General features: G+C 39.0%; 1 protein-coding gene across 2 annotated transcripts in view; it reads left to right on the forward strand.

Annotated features, from left to right (window-relative positions):
• The window catches only part of tgfbr3 (transforming growth factor, beta receptor III), an 80,000-nt gene that overhangs the window by 17,288 nt on the left and 42,852 nt on the right, over nucleotides 1–19,860 (forward strand). For both annotated transcript variants that reach the window (XM_007554701.2, XM_007554702.2), the window contains exon 3: nucleotides 7,115–7,302. In XM_007554701.2, the coding sequence (XP_007554763.1) occupies nucleotides 7,115–7,302 (188 nt within the window). The remainder of the gene's footprint in view (nucleotides 1–7,114; nucleotides 7,303–19,860) is intronic.

A 19,860-nucleotide genomic window follows, 5' to 3' on the forward strand; every position in this document is an offset into this window, starting at 1 on the left:
TGTTAACATACTTTGTGAGTGAAAGAGGCTTTGTCTGAATATCCAGTCTTGTGTCGCATCTCCTTCAGACAGTCAGAACAATCTGTAGAATTTCCTCTCTGTAAACTGTCTCGTCAATTATATGCCAACTGATGGGATTATGCAGACGACTTCGCCAAATAGGAGCCTGCGGCTGATATTAAGTTACAAAGAGAGTTTTGTTGGATATTTGACTTCAGATTTCACACTTTGATCTGGGAGTTTACGACTTCCCTAATGGAGTGTCTGCTCGACCCCCTTCCCTCCTCACTTCATTCCATTCCAGCTTCCTTCTCTTGCGCCTTCGGTTTTACACTCCAGAGATAAATCCTTTTCATAGGCATGCTGGTGAACTGAACTTACACTACCCTTATGAAAGGCCTTAGTTACTTCCTGTCGTAGTGGCTCAAGGTTCAGGGGTGAGTGGGCTGTGCTATAATGTCAACACTGTAGAGCTTAAGTCCAAACCCTAGGAAAACAGAAAAGGGTAGAATATTGTGTACTTCTAGCTGAATTGAAGTGGTCTATGGGAATTGTGTCCATCAGCAAAAAGGAAAGAGAGAAGAGGATTTGTACAATACCTCAAATGCCTACAGTTTCATTTTGCTCTGGATGCAGATGTATTGAGTAACTTTTTGTTTGTTCCATTATCTTAATATTGGATAAACATTGTTTATTAAAAATGTTCAGGCTGACTTGTCTGCTTCTCTGTTATTGTTTAGTAGAAACTTTAGAAATACTGGGAACGGGTTATATCTGCATGTACACACACAAGGGAAAAGTTCTGTTTGTTTGTCTTCGGAAATGGCTTTGTGGGAATATCAGCCTTGTCCCTAACTGGCACACAGGCTGACATCACTTCCTGTACCCTTTTCTTGGCTCGGCGTTACAGTGTTGAAGAAAATAAAGTGTATTTCCTGGAAGCAGAGGCGTGTATCTCCGTGATAGAACAGTGTAAGCGTACAGTGGAGCGGAAATTTCTGCTTTTGTATTCTCCTGATGTACAGGAGAACACTTGACTGTTTTATGCCTTTAATGTGAATATATGCTGACAAAGTATTTCTCCTGATGTTAGAAACTGACCAAGTTTTCAGAATACATTTTATCGCATGTAGGCTTTCCAATGGATTATGAACCAAATGGATGAATGATTCAACAAACAACTGTTGTTTCTTTCAAACACACCAAGAAACAAAGTGATCAAAGCGATAGATCAACAGATAATAATGTATGTTCAGTTAAAGAGAGGAGATAACATGATATTCACTTCATGAGAGCAAGACGAGACAAAGATTTTGGATACAATAGTGGAGGATAAAATGTATCATCCTGCTGCTGCGAAAGTGGACCTGAGCTGCTTCCTTTTCAAAAGTGAGGTAGATTTTATTTAGCTTGTCACAATAAGGGGTTGTAAAAGGTAATATTTATGTAATCTTTTATTAAAAGAATCAGTGAAAGTCTCACTTCATGAGAGCAGTATGAGTTGAAAAATGGGGACAAGGGGAAAAAAATAACATTATGTTATTTTGTCAGCATTTTTGTTTAGTTTTTCTTAGTGATTTTTGTAAAAAAGAAAGAAAGAAAAAATATCTGGGGCATTCGCTGATAGGAAGAAGGTTGGACTTCTGAGTTTTTGACCAGTCTATTCACCAGCTGATTTCTTATTTTGTCTCTTTAAGGAATTTTTTTCCCCTGCCACTGAAATTGATTAGAAGGAAATGTGAGTAGCTTGTAATAATAAAAACAGATCTTTGAATCCGTTTTATTTTATAACACACTGAAAGTTTATGGAATGGCTAATGCATTCAAAGAGAATATCTGAACAATATTACTGTTTAAATCATAGATGAAGTTGGGGTTCAAATTCACCCTGCCAGGGACTGTGAAAAGTGTCTGGTGACATCACTGGCTGGATTTCACACTGTTCAAATATATCAAAAGTGTTTGCTGGCACAGTCCCTCTCTCTGTCTATCTCTGTCCCCCTCCCTCTCCGTCTTACTTCCTGTCCTACCTCTAATACTGTATCAGACTGGCTCAATGGCGTTTTAAGCAGAGTAGAATAATAAAAGTAGAATAATTAATGTCCTTCTACAAAAATAAATAAAGCCTCCAGTGATCTTAGGAGGCAAATTCAAGATTTCTGTTAGGCTCGTGTTATGCATACCTCATACCAAAGCCAAAATTGAACAAATAAACTTTTAACTGTGTGGATAGAAGCATAGGTCAAGGTGAACGTCAGTCACTGGTGCTTAGTCTTTCATGTCCATGTGTTTAACACATTGTGAACAATCAGTCATTCTGCAGCAAATCCCGCTCATGAACTCTGGAGAATCTGACCACAACTGAAAAGAGTGTTGCGCTCACTAAAATGAAGGACAATGGAAGATGACAGCTTCAGATTTTACAATGGATATTTTAACTTCTAACAGTGGAAACGTCTGCCTTGATTTCAGATGCTTCAACTTGAACGTCCCTGCAGAACTATACTGGATATGTTCAGAATGTAATCAGACGCAGAAGCAGACAGGGTGCCCAAACTTTAAACATAATGACAATAAAATTGATAGAAGGAAGTTTGAATTCAAAGTAACAAGAATCACCAAAGTAGAGCGATCAAACAGAAAACAGGGCTGCTCAAGCGTATCAGGGCTCTTGGGGTGGAAAATGTTGATGAATAAGCATGTTTTCAAACTTAAATACCCAAAACAACACTTTAAGCAAGAACATAAAATGAGATGTAGAGTTCAGTTTAAAAAAAGTTGCAGCTTTTCATCCACATTTTCAGTTTAATAGAGATTGAAAGAGTCCAAAGTGGTGTTTTTTGCTGAGCTGGTGTTGCATCTCAGCCTTTCTATGTTACTATGGTGAGGACACATCAACCTCAGCAGAGCTGTATATGAATATTCCACGTCATTTTCTTTCAATATGTATGAAATCAGTCACAAGGAGAACCACCCTGCTTACTGAAGAACACAGTGAAGGTACAGCTATGCTGAAGAAAAGCTGAATCCCTCTGAAGATATCCAAAGAACAGTAACAAAGCTTACTGGGTTGATGAAATTAAGGGTTCAGTTTTTCTTTAGATCATCTTGCCTTACAACAAAAAGCCAATCTTTTAGCTTGCATGCCGACACCTCCACACACTTGTCAGTGAGTCATACTAGAAGCACATTTGTGTTTTAGGTATCAGTTTTCTCTTTGTGGTTGTTGCTCTGAACACGAATAATAAGAAATAGAATAGGGGCGGCAATTTGAACATCACATGTTTTATAGCTACTGGTGCACATTCTCTGTCGCCACGAGCTTTAAGGTGACTGATTTTTTAATTGGCAGCAAGATGGTTTTCCTGCATATTAACTCAGTTTGAGACTCAGCTCAAGTCCTGGTAGCTTTGTTTCTGTAGCCACCGACTACCAGGGAGAATAAGTGAGGCGGTGAAAGTTTCTCAGTGCTTTTAACTTCTCAGCCTCAGAGCTAAAGCCACAAGGTTTTATTTTGCTATTACACGTGGTTTTTACACCAGCGACTGTCACTGAAAGTTGCCTTTCCTGATGCCTGTCTGAAATGAAGTGTTTCACTTTTAAGCTATTATGTAGCTTATTTTAACGTTCAAAACAAGCTTCCCTTAGGCTTTTTAAGGCCACTGTGGCTCCAGTGAACTACAGCAGTCTGGATAGCAGCCATGTTTTTTCTGGATTCCATAATCTAAACAAACTAATCTATTTCTGAGCCTTTGTTTGTTTGTTCCATTTTACAGTGGCTGTCAAGAATCAAAACCTGAACTGTTTCAGATCTTTCTCTTGATAATAATCCAGTCAGCATCAGCGTTTAAAGCTTAAGCAGCCGTTTTCAAATGGCTTCAAAGAGCTTTTTCTTTGACACAATTTTAAACGTGCAGAGTTTCATTTGGCAAAAATAAGAAACGTATATCGACTCATTGAAATCTCTTAGTTATATATATGCCGTACTTACAGACTTAAAAGGGTTGCATTAATACAATAGTATCTACTAAATACATTTGCAATAGAACTTTGTCTAAAAGTTTTGGCACCAATTTACTTGATTATCTCACAAAGGTTCACATTTGACTAATATGAGCAATGAAATGTCAATAACCAAATTTAAAAGCCTGTGGCCATTACTGTGTGACCTCTATGACTTATTACGGTTGGGGTAAAAAGCCTGACCTGGATAGAAAACAACCAAACTGAAAATGAGGACAGAAGCGGGGGAGAGAAGCAGACGGATTATGTGGTGGAACCAACAGATGCTAGCTTTATTTCCTGTGTCTTCTGGTTTTAGTCTAATAGAAATTACATATGCAATGGAAACAGAACCAGGGATTTTAACTAAAGGGACAGTTCAGGGCTTCTGAAGGGGTTAAGGCAGTTCAGACCATACCTCCTGTTGATAACTCTCGTAGCAGATTCTTTGAGTATAAATCAGATTAGTTGGTCCCTGGAACAAGAGGGGCCAGAACTAAGTTATGTTATATATGAAGCATGCAATAGTGAAACATTTCCCTTTCCCCACCTACTACTGAGCACATATCAGCTGATTGCAGATCTCCCAAAATGAAAGAAATTGGGGCTGATGTATTGTTGCACCCCTAATTATTACAGCCAGAGTAGGAATAACTGAAAATGCTTTTGTTTATACATTTTCATTGAAACTCTTGAAGCTGCCAAATTTTTAAAGAACGTGTCTATGTCTAATAATAAAATGAGGTTGCACCAAATTAGAAGCTCAAAAATATTCTGTTGACTTATGTGAGCAGTACTTTATGAAGCTTAGCTTGTCACAGTTGTTTTGGATGGTTATGAGCATAGTCCAATGGTAATTGCACACAGGAAATGGGGGCTGGAGATGGTGGGCCACCAATTATCTTCCTGTGTGACACACATACTGGCCACAAAACACGTAGGTTGTTTCTGCCCTAAGTAACTCTCTGGGAATAGAAGCAGTGAATTATAAAAATCTACAAAATAGCATTAAATAAAGTTCCTGAGACATTTTCCCGAAAAGTTTAAAAAACATGAATAATTTGCTCTAATCTTGGTTCCTCTAAGACTAGTCCAAATATCAGGAACCAACAAAATAAAGTTATCCACTATTATCAACTTAAAAAGTTGATAACAGTGGCATTAAAATGGTATTAAAAAGGTATTAAAAAGTCTTAAAGGAGCAACTTTCTTTAAAACTTCTAAACTATCCCTTTATTTACCTAAATGTGTACTGGCAAAAAAATGTAGTCTCCTTACTTTTTTCCCTTTCTTTGTATCGTTTGTTCTCTTGTGCTCCTAAACAATTAGAAAATCAGATCATTCTCCAGCTGGTGCTGTAATCTCTTGGAAGTCTCTGACAAGGAGCTGCGTTTTTCTTTGTTTGTCTGGCGGTTGTTTGTTATTCTCCATGTGAGTAGGGGGGAAAAAGTGAGTCGGAGTGCCCTCGGATGTGTTTGTGGGAGTGAGATGTGATGACATGTTCAGGGAGGGAATTGCCTGCGCTCCTTTGGGAGGAAGCGGGTATAAGGGTCAAAGGCAGAGGGTGGAAATACTGATCCATCACAGGTTTTTGCCATTAGGCCTTCTGTTTTTATCGCCTTGCGGGATCTTACTTTGTCTTAATCGGTTTAAACATGATCTTTAAGCTCCTAATAAGCTTCTGTCTCCCTGTGTTTGGATAAATGGTGGCACAAAATTCAGCTCGAGATAGCTTTTTTCCTTGTCAGACAAGTATGGGAACAATAAAACGTGCCTGATTTTCTCACAACAAACGCAGGGGAGGTGTGCCATGTGTGATGTGTAGCTTTATGCTGATCTAACATAGACTTATTGGAGAGCACAGAAAGAGAAAACAATGGCTGTGTGTTCGAGGTTGAAAAAGAAGCCGACTTTTCCCCAGTGGTTTATCCCTCTGCTGAGGCACTATGTTTTCAGTCGGGGGAAAATTTACATTTGCCATCGAACTGTCTTGCTCTCAAACTTTAATTGTTTCCACATGTTCCATCAGATTGCCGTTGGCAAGCTTTTAATTTAATGCAGTGCATTTGAAATGTTAGCGTTCCCTGACTGGTACAAGGCAAGGATGAACTGAGAGGTGAAAACCTGACCATGTCAAAGCCACATTTTGCTGGGCAGTGTGCTGCTTTGCTTCAACAACTGAATCTTGTTATGAACCACGGTGCCTTTGGGTGACAAAGTAAAGACCCTGGCTTTGAGTAAGTGGGTTGTACAGATGGCAGACAGAACGGAAGTGTACAGTGTGGCATGCCCTCATTCTTCAGTGCAGCCTGTAAACAACCCATAAATCTTGTTGCTTAAATGTAGTTTCATGTATAGTGAACCCTGACATAGACCATAATTAAAACATGATCTTGTCCTTATTTAGGTTGCTCCCCTCTGTATACACGACTCAATCATAACTTCACCTCTTTTGTCTAGTTGCCTGGATGATGTTCATTTTTGCTACTGGCTCACTTCTGTTGCCAACCAATACAAGGCTGTAAAAAACAAAACAAAACCTTTTAAGCTTGGTGCTACAGGAGTTAAGACTGTAGAGAGCCATATGCACTGTGAGAAGCACACAGACTCTCCCGATATCCGCAAGCAGCCTCCGAAATGTTAGTTTTTGCCATGCTTGATTGTAGTGTAGCAGAATCTCCCCATCATCCTCTATATTTATTGTATTTTGGTTATAAATCTTATTCAAAGTGGCATTTAAAAGGTATTAAACAGTCTTAAATTTGACTTGCTGAAACCTGCAAGAGCCCTGATTAAGGTGTCTTGCCCTTTTTGACCAAAGCAACCACAAACTTCTCAGAATTTTACTGGGATTTGAATCAAATCTTACCACCATGTCTCACTGTAGACATGATATGTTTATGGCGATGAGCAGCATCAGTTTCCTGTAATCTTTTTTGCCAAAAAGTGGGAAAAATTCAAGGTGAATGAATAGTTGTATAAAGCTGTTATTTATTGCTTAGCTTCATACTATCCAATATGTGCTTATCAAATTGATTAAAAATTACAGATATATATTCCCTTAATATACATGTGATGTATGTGTTCTTTGTGATTTTTCTTTGCTTCGAAGGGCCATTGCTTCGCAGTCCATGTGAGCTGCTGCCGGTTGGGACTGGACACCCTGTGCAGGCCATCCTGAAGAGCTTCACCGCCATGTCAGGCTGTGCAAGCAAAGGCACCATGAGCCTGTCTCAGGAGGTCCACGTCATTAACCTGAGAGGACATGCTGCAGAGGGCCCAGACAGCACGCCTGCAAGAGTGAGTCATTCACACTTGAAAAAACAAAGCTCAGAAACGTCTGAGGATATCTTTTTCTAAAGACTAAAGTTCAACTTTGTTCCATTTGATCTGAATTAGCTCCGCCTCCTCATCTGTCTAGTGCCTGAAAAAGACCATCCTCTCATGACCAGCTTCTGAGAAAATCCACACACTCTGTGCATTTTGATACCTTGGTGTGACCTTTTAACACACAGCAGTATGTGACGAACTCACACAGATTCACCAAGTAAAGCGACTATTATCTGAACCCGATCACATCAGTTTTCTCTACCTGAACCTAAAAGTTTTTTCAACTTTTAGAAAAGGATCAAGTATTTTGTTGGTCCTCTTCATATCTCCTGATAGTGAAGCCCCTCCCCATCTTCAGGGTTTACGCCGTAGATCCTGCGGCTGGACTGCGACTCGTCAGCCATACCTTGAACGTGAATCATGAGTGAAGAAGTCTCACGTCTGGATTTTTAGCTGTCACCACCGTGTGTAGGGTAGCATGTGCAGGCTTGCAGTTTGGAGCTGCTGAGTGGAATCCAGAAAGCAGCTTTGAAGTACCTGCAGGAGAAGAACTGTTCCTGCACTGCTGAGGCGTTTTACAACATAATGATAATAATACCCATTTGATAATCGCTCTCTCATACAGATGATAATTGCAAATAATAATTCTATTATTTTAATTGAGAGATTGATGTTTTGCTTTTGTTGCATGTATCTTAAACCTAGATATCACAGCTTTAAACTGTGAATGTTCCTTTATAGTCAACAACAGTTTTCAGCTTTTTAATTTTTTTGCTTCTTTCTAGGCTATTCTGTAGAACACTAAAAGTCACTTTCAATTTTCCAAAAGCTAGTCTCAGCAAATGCACCATATTTATGAACATACAATTTGCCCTTCCTCTTAATGTCTGCAGTTCACTCTGACCTGCTCGAGTTTAGTTTCTATGTGAAGGCTTGACAGATCCAGAGAATTTTTGGAGATGCATCCAAAATGTAAATGTTCTGATCTTTCATCAGAACATTTACATTTTGTTCTGATGTACAAAATGTAAATGTTCACCAGAACATTTACATTTTCTGATGAACAATCTAAATGTTCATCATTTATATGAACATTTACATGTAAATGTTCATTTACATGTACCATGTCACATGGCTTGTGACATGGTACTTCATCATGTTGGCTAGTATTGTGCTCATTTCATATTTTGATTATACTCTGCTCGTGGTGATGGTTTTGGATAGAAATGTAAGGAAGCCCACTCCAAACACATGAACTGTATGAGGATACTTTACTGTGAAAAGTAAAGGCCTCAGTCTATGTGCAGATGTATAGCCAGCCCTGTCAACCATAATTCTACAGCACATTCCTCAGGAGCAGACGGTTCTGGGGCTGGCCTGGTCTTCTTGACTGCAACAAAACCTAAAGTTCATGATGATCCAGAAAACTGTTTTTTGCAGCAGTTTCCCTGCATGTGAGGAAACATATTTTTGCGAAGTGAGTCCCTCGTATTCTTTGGATGTAACCACTGATAAAATAATAAGGCAATGATTTGAAGCACATTTGTCATCTACAAATTAATGGTTGGACTCGAAAAATTTCTAATGGAATTAATTTCAGGGTCTGTAATCAATTAAATAATTGCAATTAATTGTATTTTTATAGAAAACCATGTAAAAGAAAAGCAGCATTTTCAATTTAAAACCACTTCTTCCTGGTAAATTATTGAATAAATTGACAAAAGGGCTCAAACAACAAATATATCTATTGTTTTGCATCTATTATTTAGGTTATTCGTCCATCAAATTGGTGTAAACCCCTGATCACTCACTTAGCATTTTTAAATACTTCTTCAGAAATGTGGATTGTGATTGATCGTTGACATTAGCGTTGGGGATGTTTGTGCTTCTGCTACATGTTTAGCATCGAGATGCTATTTCAAACTTGAATAGCTTCACTGATAGGCTAACTCCTTTTAGGACAACCTGAAAAGAGCAATAGTCTTTTTCTGCATCCCATCAGATTGTTTTATGAAGCAAAAATTAAAACCCCAGTGACCCAAGAGAAGTGGCTTTGTCGTCCAGGGTTGTTTGTGGATGTTGCTTGTGTGTCAGATTTATGGTTGTACCAGAAATGCACATATACAAGGGTTCCAGACAGAAACTTTGTATGTAAAATTAAAGAAATAATCAAAAAGATGACTAATTGCATTAACATTTTTAACGCTTTAAAATTATTTAATCTAAATTAAGGTATTAAAGTATTGGCCCTACTACAAATCTGTCTACTCAGGAGTTTGAGTGAATTTATTCAAACTCTGTCACAGGTGCAATACGCATGGAGCTACCTTAAGTTAATAATTTATCAGATCAATATTATTTACCTTGTCTTTCAGTGTTCATTTTTTGTGTGCAAATTGTCTATTATTAACATAGAACCACATGAATCAACCAAAGATAAAGCCTTCTTCCTTTGTGACACCATTTACATTTACCTCCCACTTTTCTAATGAAACTACTGATCAATATGCTAAACCCAGTTTTTCCATTACAGACAGCAAACACTACGTTACCGTGGTTCACTGTCAACTAACAGCTTCAAAAAAATGTTGGCTTTACTCTGGTTTAATCATTTGTGCTGTAATATTTATGAAATATCATCAGAAATACATTCTGACGAGATAATCCCGTCTATGTGCTTCATGAAGACTTGAGGACATGAGGGTGAAAAAAGGTCATAAATATAACTACTTCTTTAATCACTTTACTTTACTTTACACTCTGAGCTTAGTTTTGGCCTCTTAAATAATGCTGTTTTTATTTCACACAAAGCCCTTGCCTCAAACCCGACTTAGCTTTTGATTGTTTTTCTTTCTTTCTTTTTTTAAATAAACCCTCAAAACTCTACAAGTCTCCTTAGAGTTAAAGTTTATATTTTTTTTCCAGGGAGCCTCATATTTTCTTTTCAAAAATGAACAGAATGTTTTCTTTTATCAGTGAGCTCGGTATGTTGCTTTGGAGTCGAGTCATCTTCTCCTATCTGTAGGTTCAGCTCGTCCCTATAGTCCATCCTTGGCTACAGAAGGTCACTCTGGCACCAGCTGACCATGCTGAAGCTCACTGTGGTTCTCAAGATCTTTGCTTTTGATTAGATAAGACCCTCTGAAGGACAACCAGCGCCTCTACTCAGTCTGGTCCACCTGAGCTGTGGAGCACAGTGCCCTGTTTGGACTCAAATTCCTCCTCCGCCAGCCTTCAGCAGGAGTGTGCTGGAGATACACCGTCACCAGCTTAATCTGCCCCTGATCTTTCATGACAGGAAGAAGAGGTTGTCTGATAGATTAAAGGAATTATGGGTAAATAAAGAGAGATAAAGAGATCTCAAATCTCCTTGGCCACATTCACTTGAAAGAGCAGAGCTAAACAGCCACTTTGTTCTCCATTATTTATCCTTGACGGCTCCAAGTAAACAGTTTGTCCTGCGATCAAGAGATTACATTGTGAAAGAGTTTCTCCCAAACCTTAAAGCTGATAATGTTTTTAGATCACCAGGGTTCCAAATACAAACCTTATTAACTATCATTAAGTTAGTCAAGCACAAACTTTCTGTCCCACACAGCAGCCTTTAGGATTTGCAACATGAGGCTTCAGAACTGCAAGTGGCTCTTTGAACCTTCTACAGTGGCTCCTAATACTTTGGACTAAAAATTGACAAGAACTAGCTAAATTAAGTATAGCTCAAATAACAAAAGCACGTTTTTAGTAGTTTTTTCCTCTTTTATTATGGAATAATGGAATTGAATTTCCACAATAGAAGACTTTTCTTGGATTGATTTTTTTGTCTAGGTTTGAAACTTTTTTTTTTAACATTATTTCAGCATCCCACAGAAAAGAGTTTATCAATTCCATTTGTTTTATTTTACCAACTTTTATGTTTTTCTGTATTTCAAACATAGAAATAGAAACAGAACAGTTCACGTAACATTTGTGGCTCTGTTTTGCTGGAGTGAGGGGAAAAATGACTCTTTGGATTGCAAATGGCTGCTTTGGGAAATATGTTGGGTTTAGTGGTGTATATCAGATTTTTATATAATTAATGGTTGTGCTGCAGTCCATTCCAGATTGACCCAGTTATAGTCCAGCCTGTCTACTGTTAAAGGTGCACTGATCAGAGATTTGGCTGCCAATTTTCAAATACTGATATGAAAATAATTATTGAATCTGTTTTTTTTGTTTTTGTTTTTTTTTTTGCTTTACAGATACATTGAAAATTGAACTTCCTTAACAGTATTTTTTTTTTTAAGAAAAACATTAATTTCCTGGGAAAATAAAGCCCAGGTTCTCAGATAGAGGTGTCTGCAGAAATTAAACACACCTAGAAAGAATCACATCACACCCTACTGAGACATTTTTCTCTATTTTTTGGAACTCCTACTAAAAAATTTCACCATATCACAGGAAACTAAATAACGGCTGTGATTAAATTTATTGAAGAGGAACCGGGCTCAGATTGGCTGCTATTTGTTAGTTTGCGAAACTATTCATTCAGTTTTTGCACATCTGTACCAAAGGTGTCATCACATAAGAGAGTTGTGCTCTTATTTAGTGATCAGCCAGTTTCCGTTTATGCTCGTATTCGGTAGTTGTTTTGGTATTTCTCAAAGTTTCACTTGTTGCAGAGATACAGTGGATGTTTTTTTTTTCTTTTGCTTTGAACAGATTTCACGTAACTCTGAGGTGTGATAAATCAGTTTCCTCCTTTGGCATCACTTTGCTTTTTTCAACCTGGTCAGTGTGCAGTTGAAGAAGTCTCTCTCTCTTTCTCTTCTCTCCTCTTCACCTCTGAGAGAGGAAGTAGCATGTTGGCTGCAGAGCAGGCTGAGCTGGTGTGTTCTGAGCGACGGCCTTGCAGCACGGGGAACGCCTGTGGCTCAGTGTCGGCCATCTGCAACATGAAAACACAAACTGACCCTCTGAATCACAGCGAGCGACTGCACAGCCAAGACTCGATGAGTTACGGGGAGCAAATCAGCTTTTTCACACCGAGCTTATGGGCTAATAAGGACAAGGGAGAATTTCAGACACACACCCTGCTGGTGCAGTGTGTGAGGCCTGCTTCATGTGAAAGTTGTGGTTCGTCTCCGCTTTCTCTAAAGCAGTGAAGGATTTCCTGCGTGCGCCAGTGAAGGCGCTCTGCAGAGTCTGAACTGTTAGCCACAGGTGAACATGACTCAGAGTCAGCATTCTGGCTCCAGCCCAGTCCTTTTTACACCAACACTCTATCAGTACGTGCAACACAGTAACTCAGTAGTCACTGTGCATACATCATGGTCTGGGATAAGCTTACATTCAAAAGGCATTCAGTGATATTACAGGAATGGTCTCAAAACAACAGCATTATCACTTAATGTAATAACTTCTGAGATAATTTATCATCCAGCAAAATTTGCTATGGTGACCGGCCTACTGGTTTAACTGATGGCACCCAATTTATCAGATGTCCCTGTTATTTCTTTCTACTGTTGATCCATGTCATTGTGTTTCTTTTGCACTGAAATGTAATTTCTCTAAGTGATTATGGTAAAGCAAAGCTTAAGAGTAGTGGCATGTAATTCATTTTCGGTTACGGTCTCTTAAGAGTTAAGAGTCGTGTTGATGGCTGCACCAGACTATCTGGAATTCATTCTGCCAGATAGAAACATGTAGATTTAACCTTTTTATTTTTTCTCTTCTTCTCTTAAACTCTTGATTTTTTTAATATCTGCGTCCTCTAAATATGAGACTTCTTGTTTCATACCCTCTTAAGTCTCTGTTTTCATAAAGTTCTGAGCTCTGACACAAGCATGTCTAGACGTGTTTTTTTTATCTTTCCCTTGTGTTATTAGCATTTGTCTGAAATAAGACGTGATGTTTTCTTCAGCTTCAGTGGCCCTGAACAGAGTAACAGAAACCCCTCTCCTCTCTTTTACGCATGCAGGCCCCCGAAGACAGCGGGGACGGACTAGATTCGAAAGCATTACCTATAAATAGGCCAAGTAAGAGTTAGCGTGGAAGCTGTAGCGCTTGGATGAAATGCAAGGCTTCACTACACTGTGGTTTCCTAAAAAGAAGTATGAAACGCTTTCACAGTTTCAGGGAATGACAGTGAGTTTTACTTTAAAGAAAATGAGATTCAGGCAGAGTGGCCTGCTCATATTTCATCTGAGCTTTAATCCTTCAGGGATGTTGTAGTCATATTTTTACAGGTTGACCCAAAGAAAGAACAGTTGCCTCATTCTGGCTCCTTTGCTCTGGATTCAAGATCCAGGTATAGCATTTTTCCACATGCATTTGCTTTCAAGCAGTGTATTGCGCCATGGCGACGAGCTGGAAACGTGTATTAGCTTGGCGCAAAATACAGCATTTCAAAACAGAGTCCCGTGGGGGGGGGCATAAACAGACGGGCCGGTGATATCTCAAATCGTTCCTCCTTCTCTAATCAGTACAACAGACATCAAATGCGGCCGCAGACCCTGATCAGGGTGAGGCAGAGCAGATGATTGCTTTATCAGCTGGAATTCACAGATATCATAGACTGTGTAAGTGACTGGCTGGAGGAACTCACAAAGCACAAACAAGTGGTGAGAACAGAGCTAAGCTGAGCTCACACACTAAACAAAACACACACATTGGGAGCCGGCAAAGTTTGCTCTCAGGCCTGCTCTCAGTGGTTCGTAACCACTGAAGCCAGGATTTTGCCACATCGTGTTCCCTTTAGGCGACTGTGCTTTTTCCAGATTTTGTTTAAGCCTTTAAGGTTTTTGTGGCGATAAAAACGTAAACTAGATTATGTTGGTAGCACAAACCAGCAAGCTTGTCACTTTGGTTGAACCTTGTGCAGTTTCAGCTTCGGCTGATGCAAATTTAATCAGCAAGTCCACACAGCTGGTGCAGCCAACTGTGTGGGCCTACAGACGTTATAACAGTTTGGCAACAATGCACACACTCCCTATGCATCTGAAGAAATCCATTTTTTTCTTTAAGAAAAGCACATTAAAATGAAAATGGTAGATTGAAGAACAGAAGAAAAGCACACAGTTATCCACACCTCCACAATGCTCCATTAGATACCAGGATTGCGGTCTCATTATATGTCCATTTATGGGGAGCTTAAGCAGTAGAACCACATGCACATCAGCAGAGGCCCAGTCAATTCACTCATGCACACATGGAATCCAAGATTTGGCTCTCGCATCTTCTGCTTTGAATTTTCTTGGTTAATATAGGAATCATAACTCTCTAAATCCCCTTAACAAATAAATGTATTGGCTTTAATATTAGTTTTAAAGTCTACTTTTTCTCTGCCAAACCATGCTTTTGTATTTGTGATAAATCAGCACAAAGTAGTGCCACCTTGTGGAGGTAGAATATATCTACTTTTCACCATTTCTAACAAACGGAAAACTGAAAAGTGTAATGGACTCATCGCAACCCATTACTCTAAGACTTCCCTTACAAGACCCCTGATAAGTGTAATCACTCTGCTGACTCTTGCTGTGTGTCAGCAGAGTCAGCAGAGTGATTGATGGAGAACATTAGTGAACCAAAAGCATCATAAAGAGAAAGTGGCACAGGTTAGGGAAAAAGTTGGTTAGGATGTACGATTAAGTACATCAGCAGAAAATAAAAAGAGCATGTCACAGCTGCAAACTGTTAAACGCAGGTTAATCCTGAAAGAAAACCTGTTCTCTTTCTAGGAAGAAAATAGTTGTGTTTCTACAAATGTGGGCAAAACTTTGATATTCCGATAATGTTGATAAAGCACAATTTTTCAATTGTGTGTTTTTAATTAAGCAAAAAAATTGCAATTAAAGTCACCTGTGAATAAGCTTGCTCACGCGATAACTAATTAAAAATCATGCCGCGCCATCATCTTGTGCCACTTCCTGTTATCTTCTTTGTGTTTTCCGGCAGTAGTAACATTCTGTTGCTAATCATGTGATTAGTGTCATGCAAAACAAGTGTTTCCTTTGCAGTTTTGCAAAATACACTCATTTTGATACGGCCAGAAAACCACCTCCTCGAAACACCAAAACTTCAGATTGAAAAATGAGAGGTTTTTCAAAAGTGTCGCGTTTCCATTAAGCAAATTTATTTTCGAAATGTCAAATTGCACAGCTTTAACGACAGTGGACATAGAGATAGGGACCCAAACCACACAGCCAGAATTGCACTGGAATAGTTCAGATCAAAGGATGTTCAGGTAGTAGAATCATTGGCAAGCCATTTTCCTGGTATTCCAAAAATGAGCAAAACATTCAGTTTCTAATGTGCAAAGGGTACAGAGACGTCCCTCAATGGACCAGAAGCTGTTAGTGCTGTGAGCCGGGGTTCTACAAAGTATTAACTCTGTGATGGGGGCTGAATCTAAATGCTTGCAATGGACCGTGTAAGACTTCCTTCCAGTTCCCAATTAGCCACCTAATAAAATACATGAAAGTTTGTGGTTTCAAAGGCAACAAGATCCATTTAAGGGATTTGAATACTTTTGCAAGGATCTGTAGATCTGATCCAGTCTTTTTAAAGTTTTTTATCCAAATGCTCCATCTGACTTTGACGTCTTTTGGGCTTTTTCTTCTCCTTTGGTTTTCTCTGGTGTCTGACATTGAGCAGAGTGCAGACTGATAAGCATCGCAGTTCATGGGGAAAGGCTCCAGGTAGCGTCCCTATCATGCTGGAAAATTTGGATCAGGCTGATAAGAGCCATTGGTTCTCCTTGCTTCCATCACTGAACTCCTTGGCTACAGGTCCATGTTCCTCCTTCCTCCCTTTGTGTAACTGCAGTGATCCAGAAAGAACCAAGATGTAGACAGACAAGATACACCCTCATATACAAACACACATCAGATAACTGAACAGATTGGTCCTTGGCAGGTCGAAGCTGTTTGATTTTAAGCTAACCTTAGCAGTGCTCCTTTGTGATATCCTTCTTAAAGGTTTTTGTTGTAATTTCAGTTGTCTGTGTGTTTACCGATTTCTTAAAGTGAGCTCCTGATGTTCATGTTTTGGGACACCTTGTGCTTTCATTCTTTCTTGAGCTGATAATTGTTTCCTGGGAGGGAGAGTGTTTGGCCAGATTAGCTTTACTTTTTGCCTAATTATAGGATGTTTTGGGTTTTCTTCTGAATCGCTGAGGCTCATCAGGCACTTAATTACCTCTGTCAATAAAGGAAACTCCCTTTTCCTGCGAGACCACTCTGACGTGGAGCTGATCCTGCGGGGTCGACTGCCATGTTCACCACAGGGCATGGTGTTCAACTTAAAAGGGTATCACATGACCGTGTTGATGCACACTCTTTGTAAAACACTCTTGAAAGGTAGTGTAATTTACTCGCCTCAGAAGATCATAAAATTAGAACCACATGCTCAGGACATGGGAAGCAAATCACCCACAACAATTACAGCACACAATCACTAGAGGGATTTAAAAGCACCCATGTGGGTTTGTTTTACAAAGAAGAGACATCTAGGAGAAATCTTTTTTAGTGTCTTTAAGTCAAGTCAAGTTTATTTGTATAACATATTTCAGCAACAATTCAGTTCAAAATGCTTTACAGCATAAAAATATTACAGAGTTACCGATTATGAAACCAGTAATAAACATTATGTTTTGTCTAATGCCTTCATCAAGCAAATATAAGTCAAATATGTTGATGAATGTTCCACTTACTACTAATCAGAGGCATCTCTAAGTTGGTGGGTTTTTAGCCTTTATTTAAAAGAACTCACTGTTTCAGGATCTTTGAAGTTTTCTGGGAGTTTGTTCCAGATTTGTGGTGTATAGAAGCTGAATGCTGCTTCTACATGTTTGGTTCTGTTTCTGGGGATGCAGAGCAGAACCAGAACCAGAAGACCTGAGTGGTCTGGAAGGTTGATACAACACATCTTTAATGTATTTTGGTATTTCAGTTGGTAGGGTTTGTTGTTTGGAGTCAACATTCTCTGGTTTGGTTATTGTTTCTCTTGTATAGCTCCATTGTTTATATGCTGCCTTCTTGATCTGCCATGCTTGCACAGCTCCAGCTGTCGTCCCCCGTGTGAAGTCTAATTTCAGTAACATGATATGCCTGGACAAACCTACAGCAGTGGCTGCTGGCAGACACACCCCAGGACCCTCTCAATCCCAGTCCCAGTCTCCTAATAATCCATAAGCCTCAGCCTCCTGTATCCAAACAAATATGGCTGATCCTGGCAGAAATCACAAGAGGTACTCCCATGCTTTCTGCACCTCTTCTTCCCAGGCTCATCTTGCTAGGAAGAGGTTTCATGCCAAATCCATAAGCTATGCCAGAGCCTCATGATGGCAGATCTATGGGGAGAGATGTTAACACCAGCTGATTCTGCTCCTGAGTCCTCAACAATCACTTGCAAACCATTGATGTTGTGGATTGCTGGACTCATCTTCTGTCTGCCATTGATGTTTATAAGTCATTTTTTTCAAGGGCAGATCAAATATCAAGTCTCAAATGATTGAAATTACCCTCTCTCTCCCTGGAACCGACACTTGCTGTGGATTATTTTCTTATTTATTAGTTATTCCTAGACCTGATTTAAAACATGGACTTTTAACACCTTTACGTTTTTTTTGAACGTTGAACTCAACTTGCAAAAATTGGCCTTGAATTGTGCTTACCATATTTTCCAGACTATAAGTAACATTTATTTATCTCATCAAATGTGAGAGGGACCTCATCCATGTTGATAAAAGGTTCTGGTGACACTTTGTGATCATTTTCTTTTTAACAAACTCACAGAAACTGTCAACCTTGGCTTAGAAGTCTGCTGTCAGTTTCTGACGCACCGATGTCCATTCTCTGTCCATACTTTAATTACTTAAAAAAATATTTATAAATGCATAGAAATATGCATTTATGTTCAAACGAATCTTGGTCAAATATGGTCTTCTTAATGAGTCAAACAGGAAATACCATTTAATATGAAGAACCAGAAGTGACCTGATTTATGATGGTAATTTAACAGCAAATTATTTGCTGAGACTTTGGTAAGTTTGTTTTGGTCAGAAATGTCTGTGTGCTCATTATTCTAAAACTACAGCTGTAAACAAGTTGTTATGAGCTCATAGTAGCTCAGGGTCTTTGAATGTCCCAGGTTAATAAATCCAACGGACCTTTAACTGGAGAATCTGCTGTCAGAGTAGCGGCCTGTGGCTTTCATTCTGTAAATCCTTGCTTAATGGATCCGTTAAATAAAATCAGACAAACGTGGAAGCTTCTGAGAACTCCTTTTACAGGCATTTTTCATTAGAATACATTATTGTAACTCAGAGGGGGTAACATTAATCAAATAACAACAATAACACCTCTGATTAGACTTTTATCACTTTAAATAAAAAAAAAAGATTACTCATAAGACTTGGTTCCCAATACGAGCCCAGGTCAAGTCTTTCTATTTGCCACTTCAGTGCGATTAGATACTAATTAGCAACCTCAAGTCAAGCCCAGTCCTGCTATCTGCCTAATCTCTCAAAAAGAAATTGTCCAGAATTATCACACTTTTCACGCTTTTCGACCCTCACTGCTTCCTGGCAGGTCCCCGTCTCAGTGCTCTGTTTATGCTTGTGTGCTCAGGTGACTCACGTCTTCTGGAAATGTTTCTGTCTGGCTTTAAAATTCCTCCTTTTTTTAACAAGTCTCCCCCTCGCTCTCATTCTTCTTTTACCCCCCTGTTCCATCTCTCAAAGCCAGGACCTCAAAGCCAAGCCAGGTATGATTATATCTCGGTTGTTGTTATTCTCAGAGGAACAACACTTTTTCCCAGTGTCTGGAGTAAAGACGGCGTGAAGAAGAGGAGGTGGAGGGGGGGCATCTGGAGGAAAGACAGCGAGTCTGTGATCTGTTTATTTAGATCCTCATCCAGATTGCCTCATAGATAAGTGTTTGGTAATTTCTTCCATTTTCCTGTCTCAAAGGAACATCTCAATGATTCTTGCAGCATTGCCGTTTTTAAACGTTCTGCTTTGTGCTCCTTTACTCCAGGGGTAAAATATTTGGGCTTTGATGCTTCTGTTTTCTCTTTTCACAGTGCTGCTCTCTCCTTCTAAATGACTTTATCAGGGATAGATTTTGTAAATGCAGTAGTGGTTTTATTCATAATAATAAAAAAAACACTGACGTTCTTAAGTAGAAAACATCTGATCCTAATTTTCAGCCAGAATCTTTAGTGATTACAAGAAAATATGAACTTCTTATTTTTCCTCATTAATGTGATTGCTCTAACTGAAAAATTGAAAACTGACAAATGGCTCTAAGACTCTGAACCACTTGGTATGAAACAGCCTGGCTTTACAGAGTACACATTTTAAGATTATTCTCCAGCATTTATTGATATATCAATGTCATTCCTTCACAATATGATTACACATTTCAGTGATACAAAACAGCTAATAAATTATGCAAACACTTTCATGTATGAATATGAATCTAGAACTTTGCAAAAATATGTTACCTCCTGAAATGTTCCCCTTTTTGTCACCTTACAACCACAACATTC

Source organism: Poecilia formosa, unplaced genomic scaffold (assembly GCF_000485575.1).
Source record: "Poecilia formosa unplaced genomic scaffold, Poecilia_formosa-5.1.2 Scaffold65, whole genome shotgun sequence".
Classification (NCBI taxonomy): domain Eukaryota; kingdom Metazoa; phylum Chordata; class Actinopteri; order Cyprinodontiformes; family Poeciliidae; genus Poecilia; species Poecilia formosa.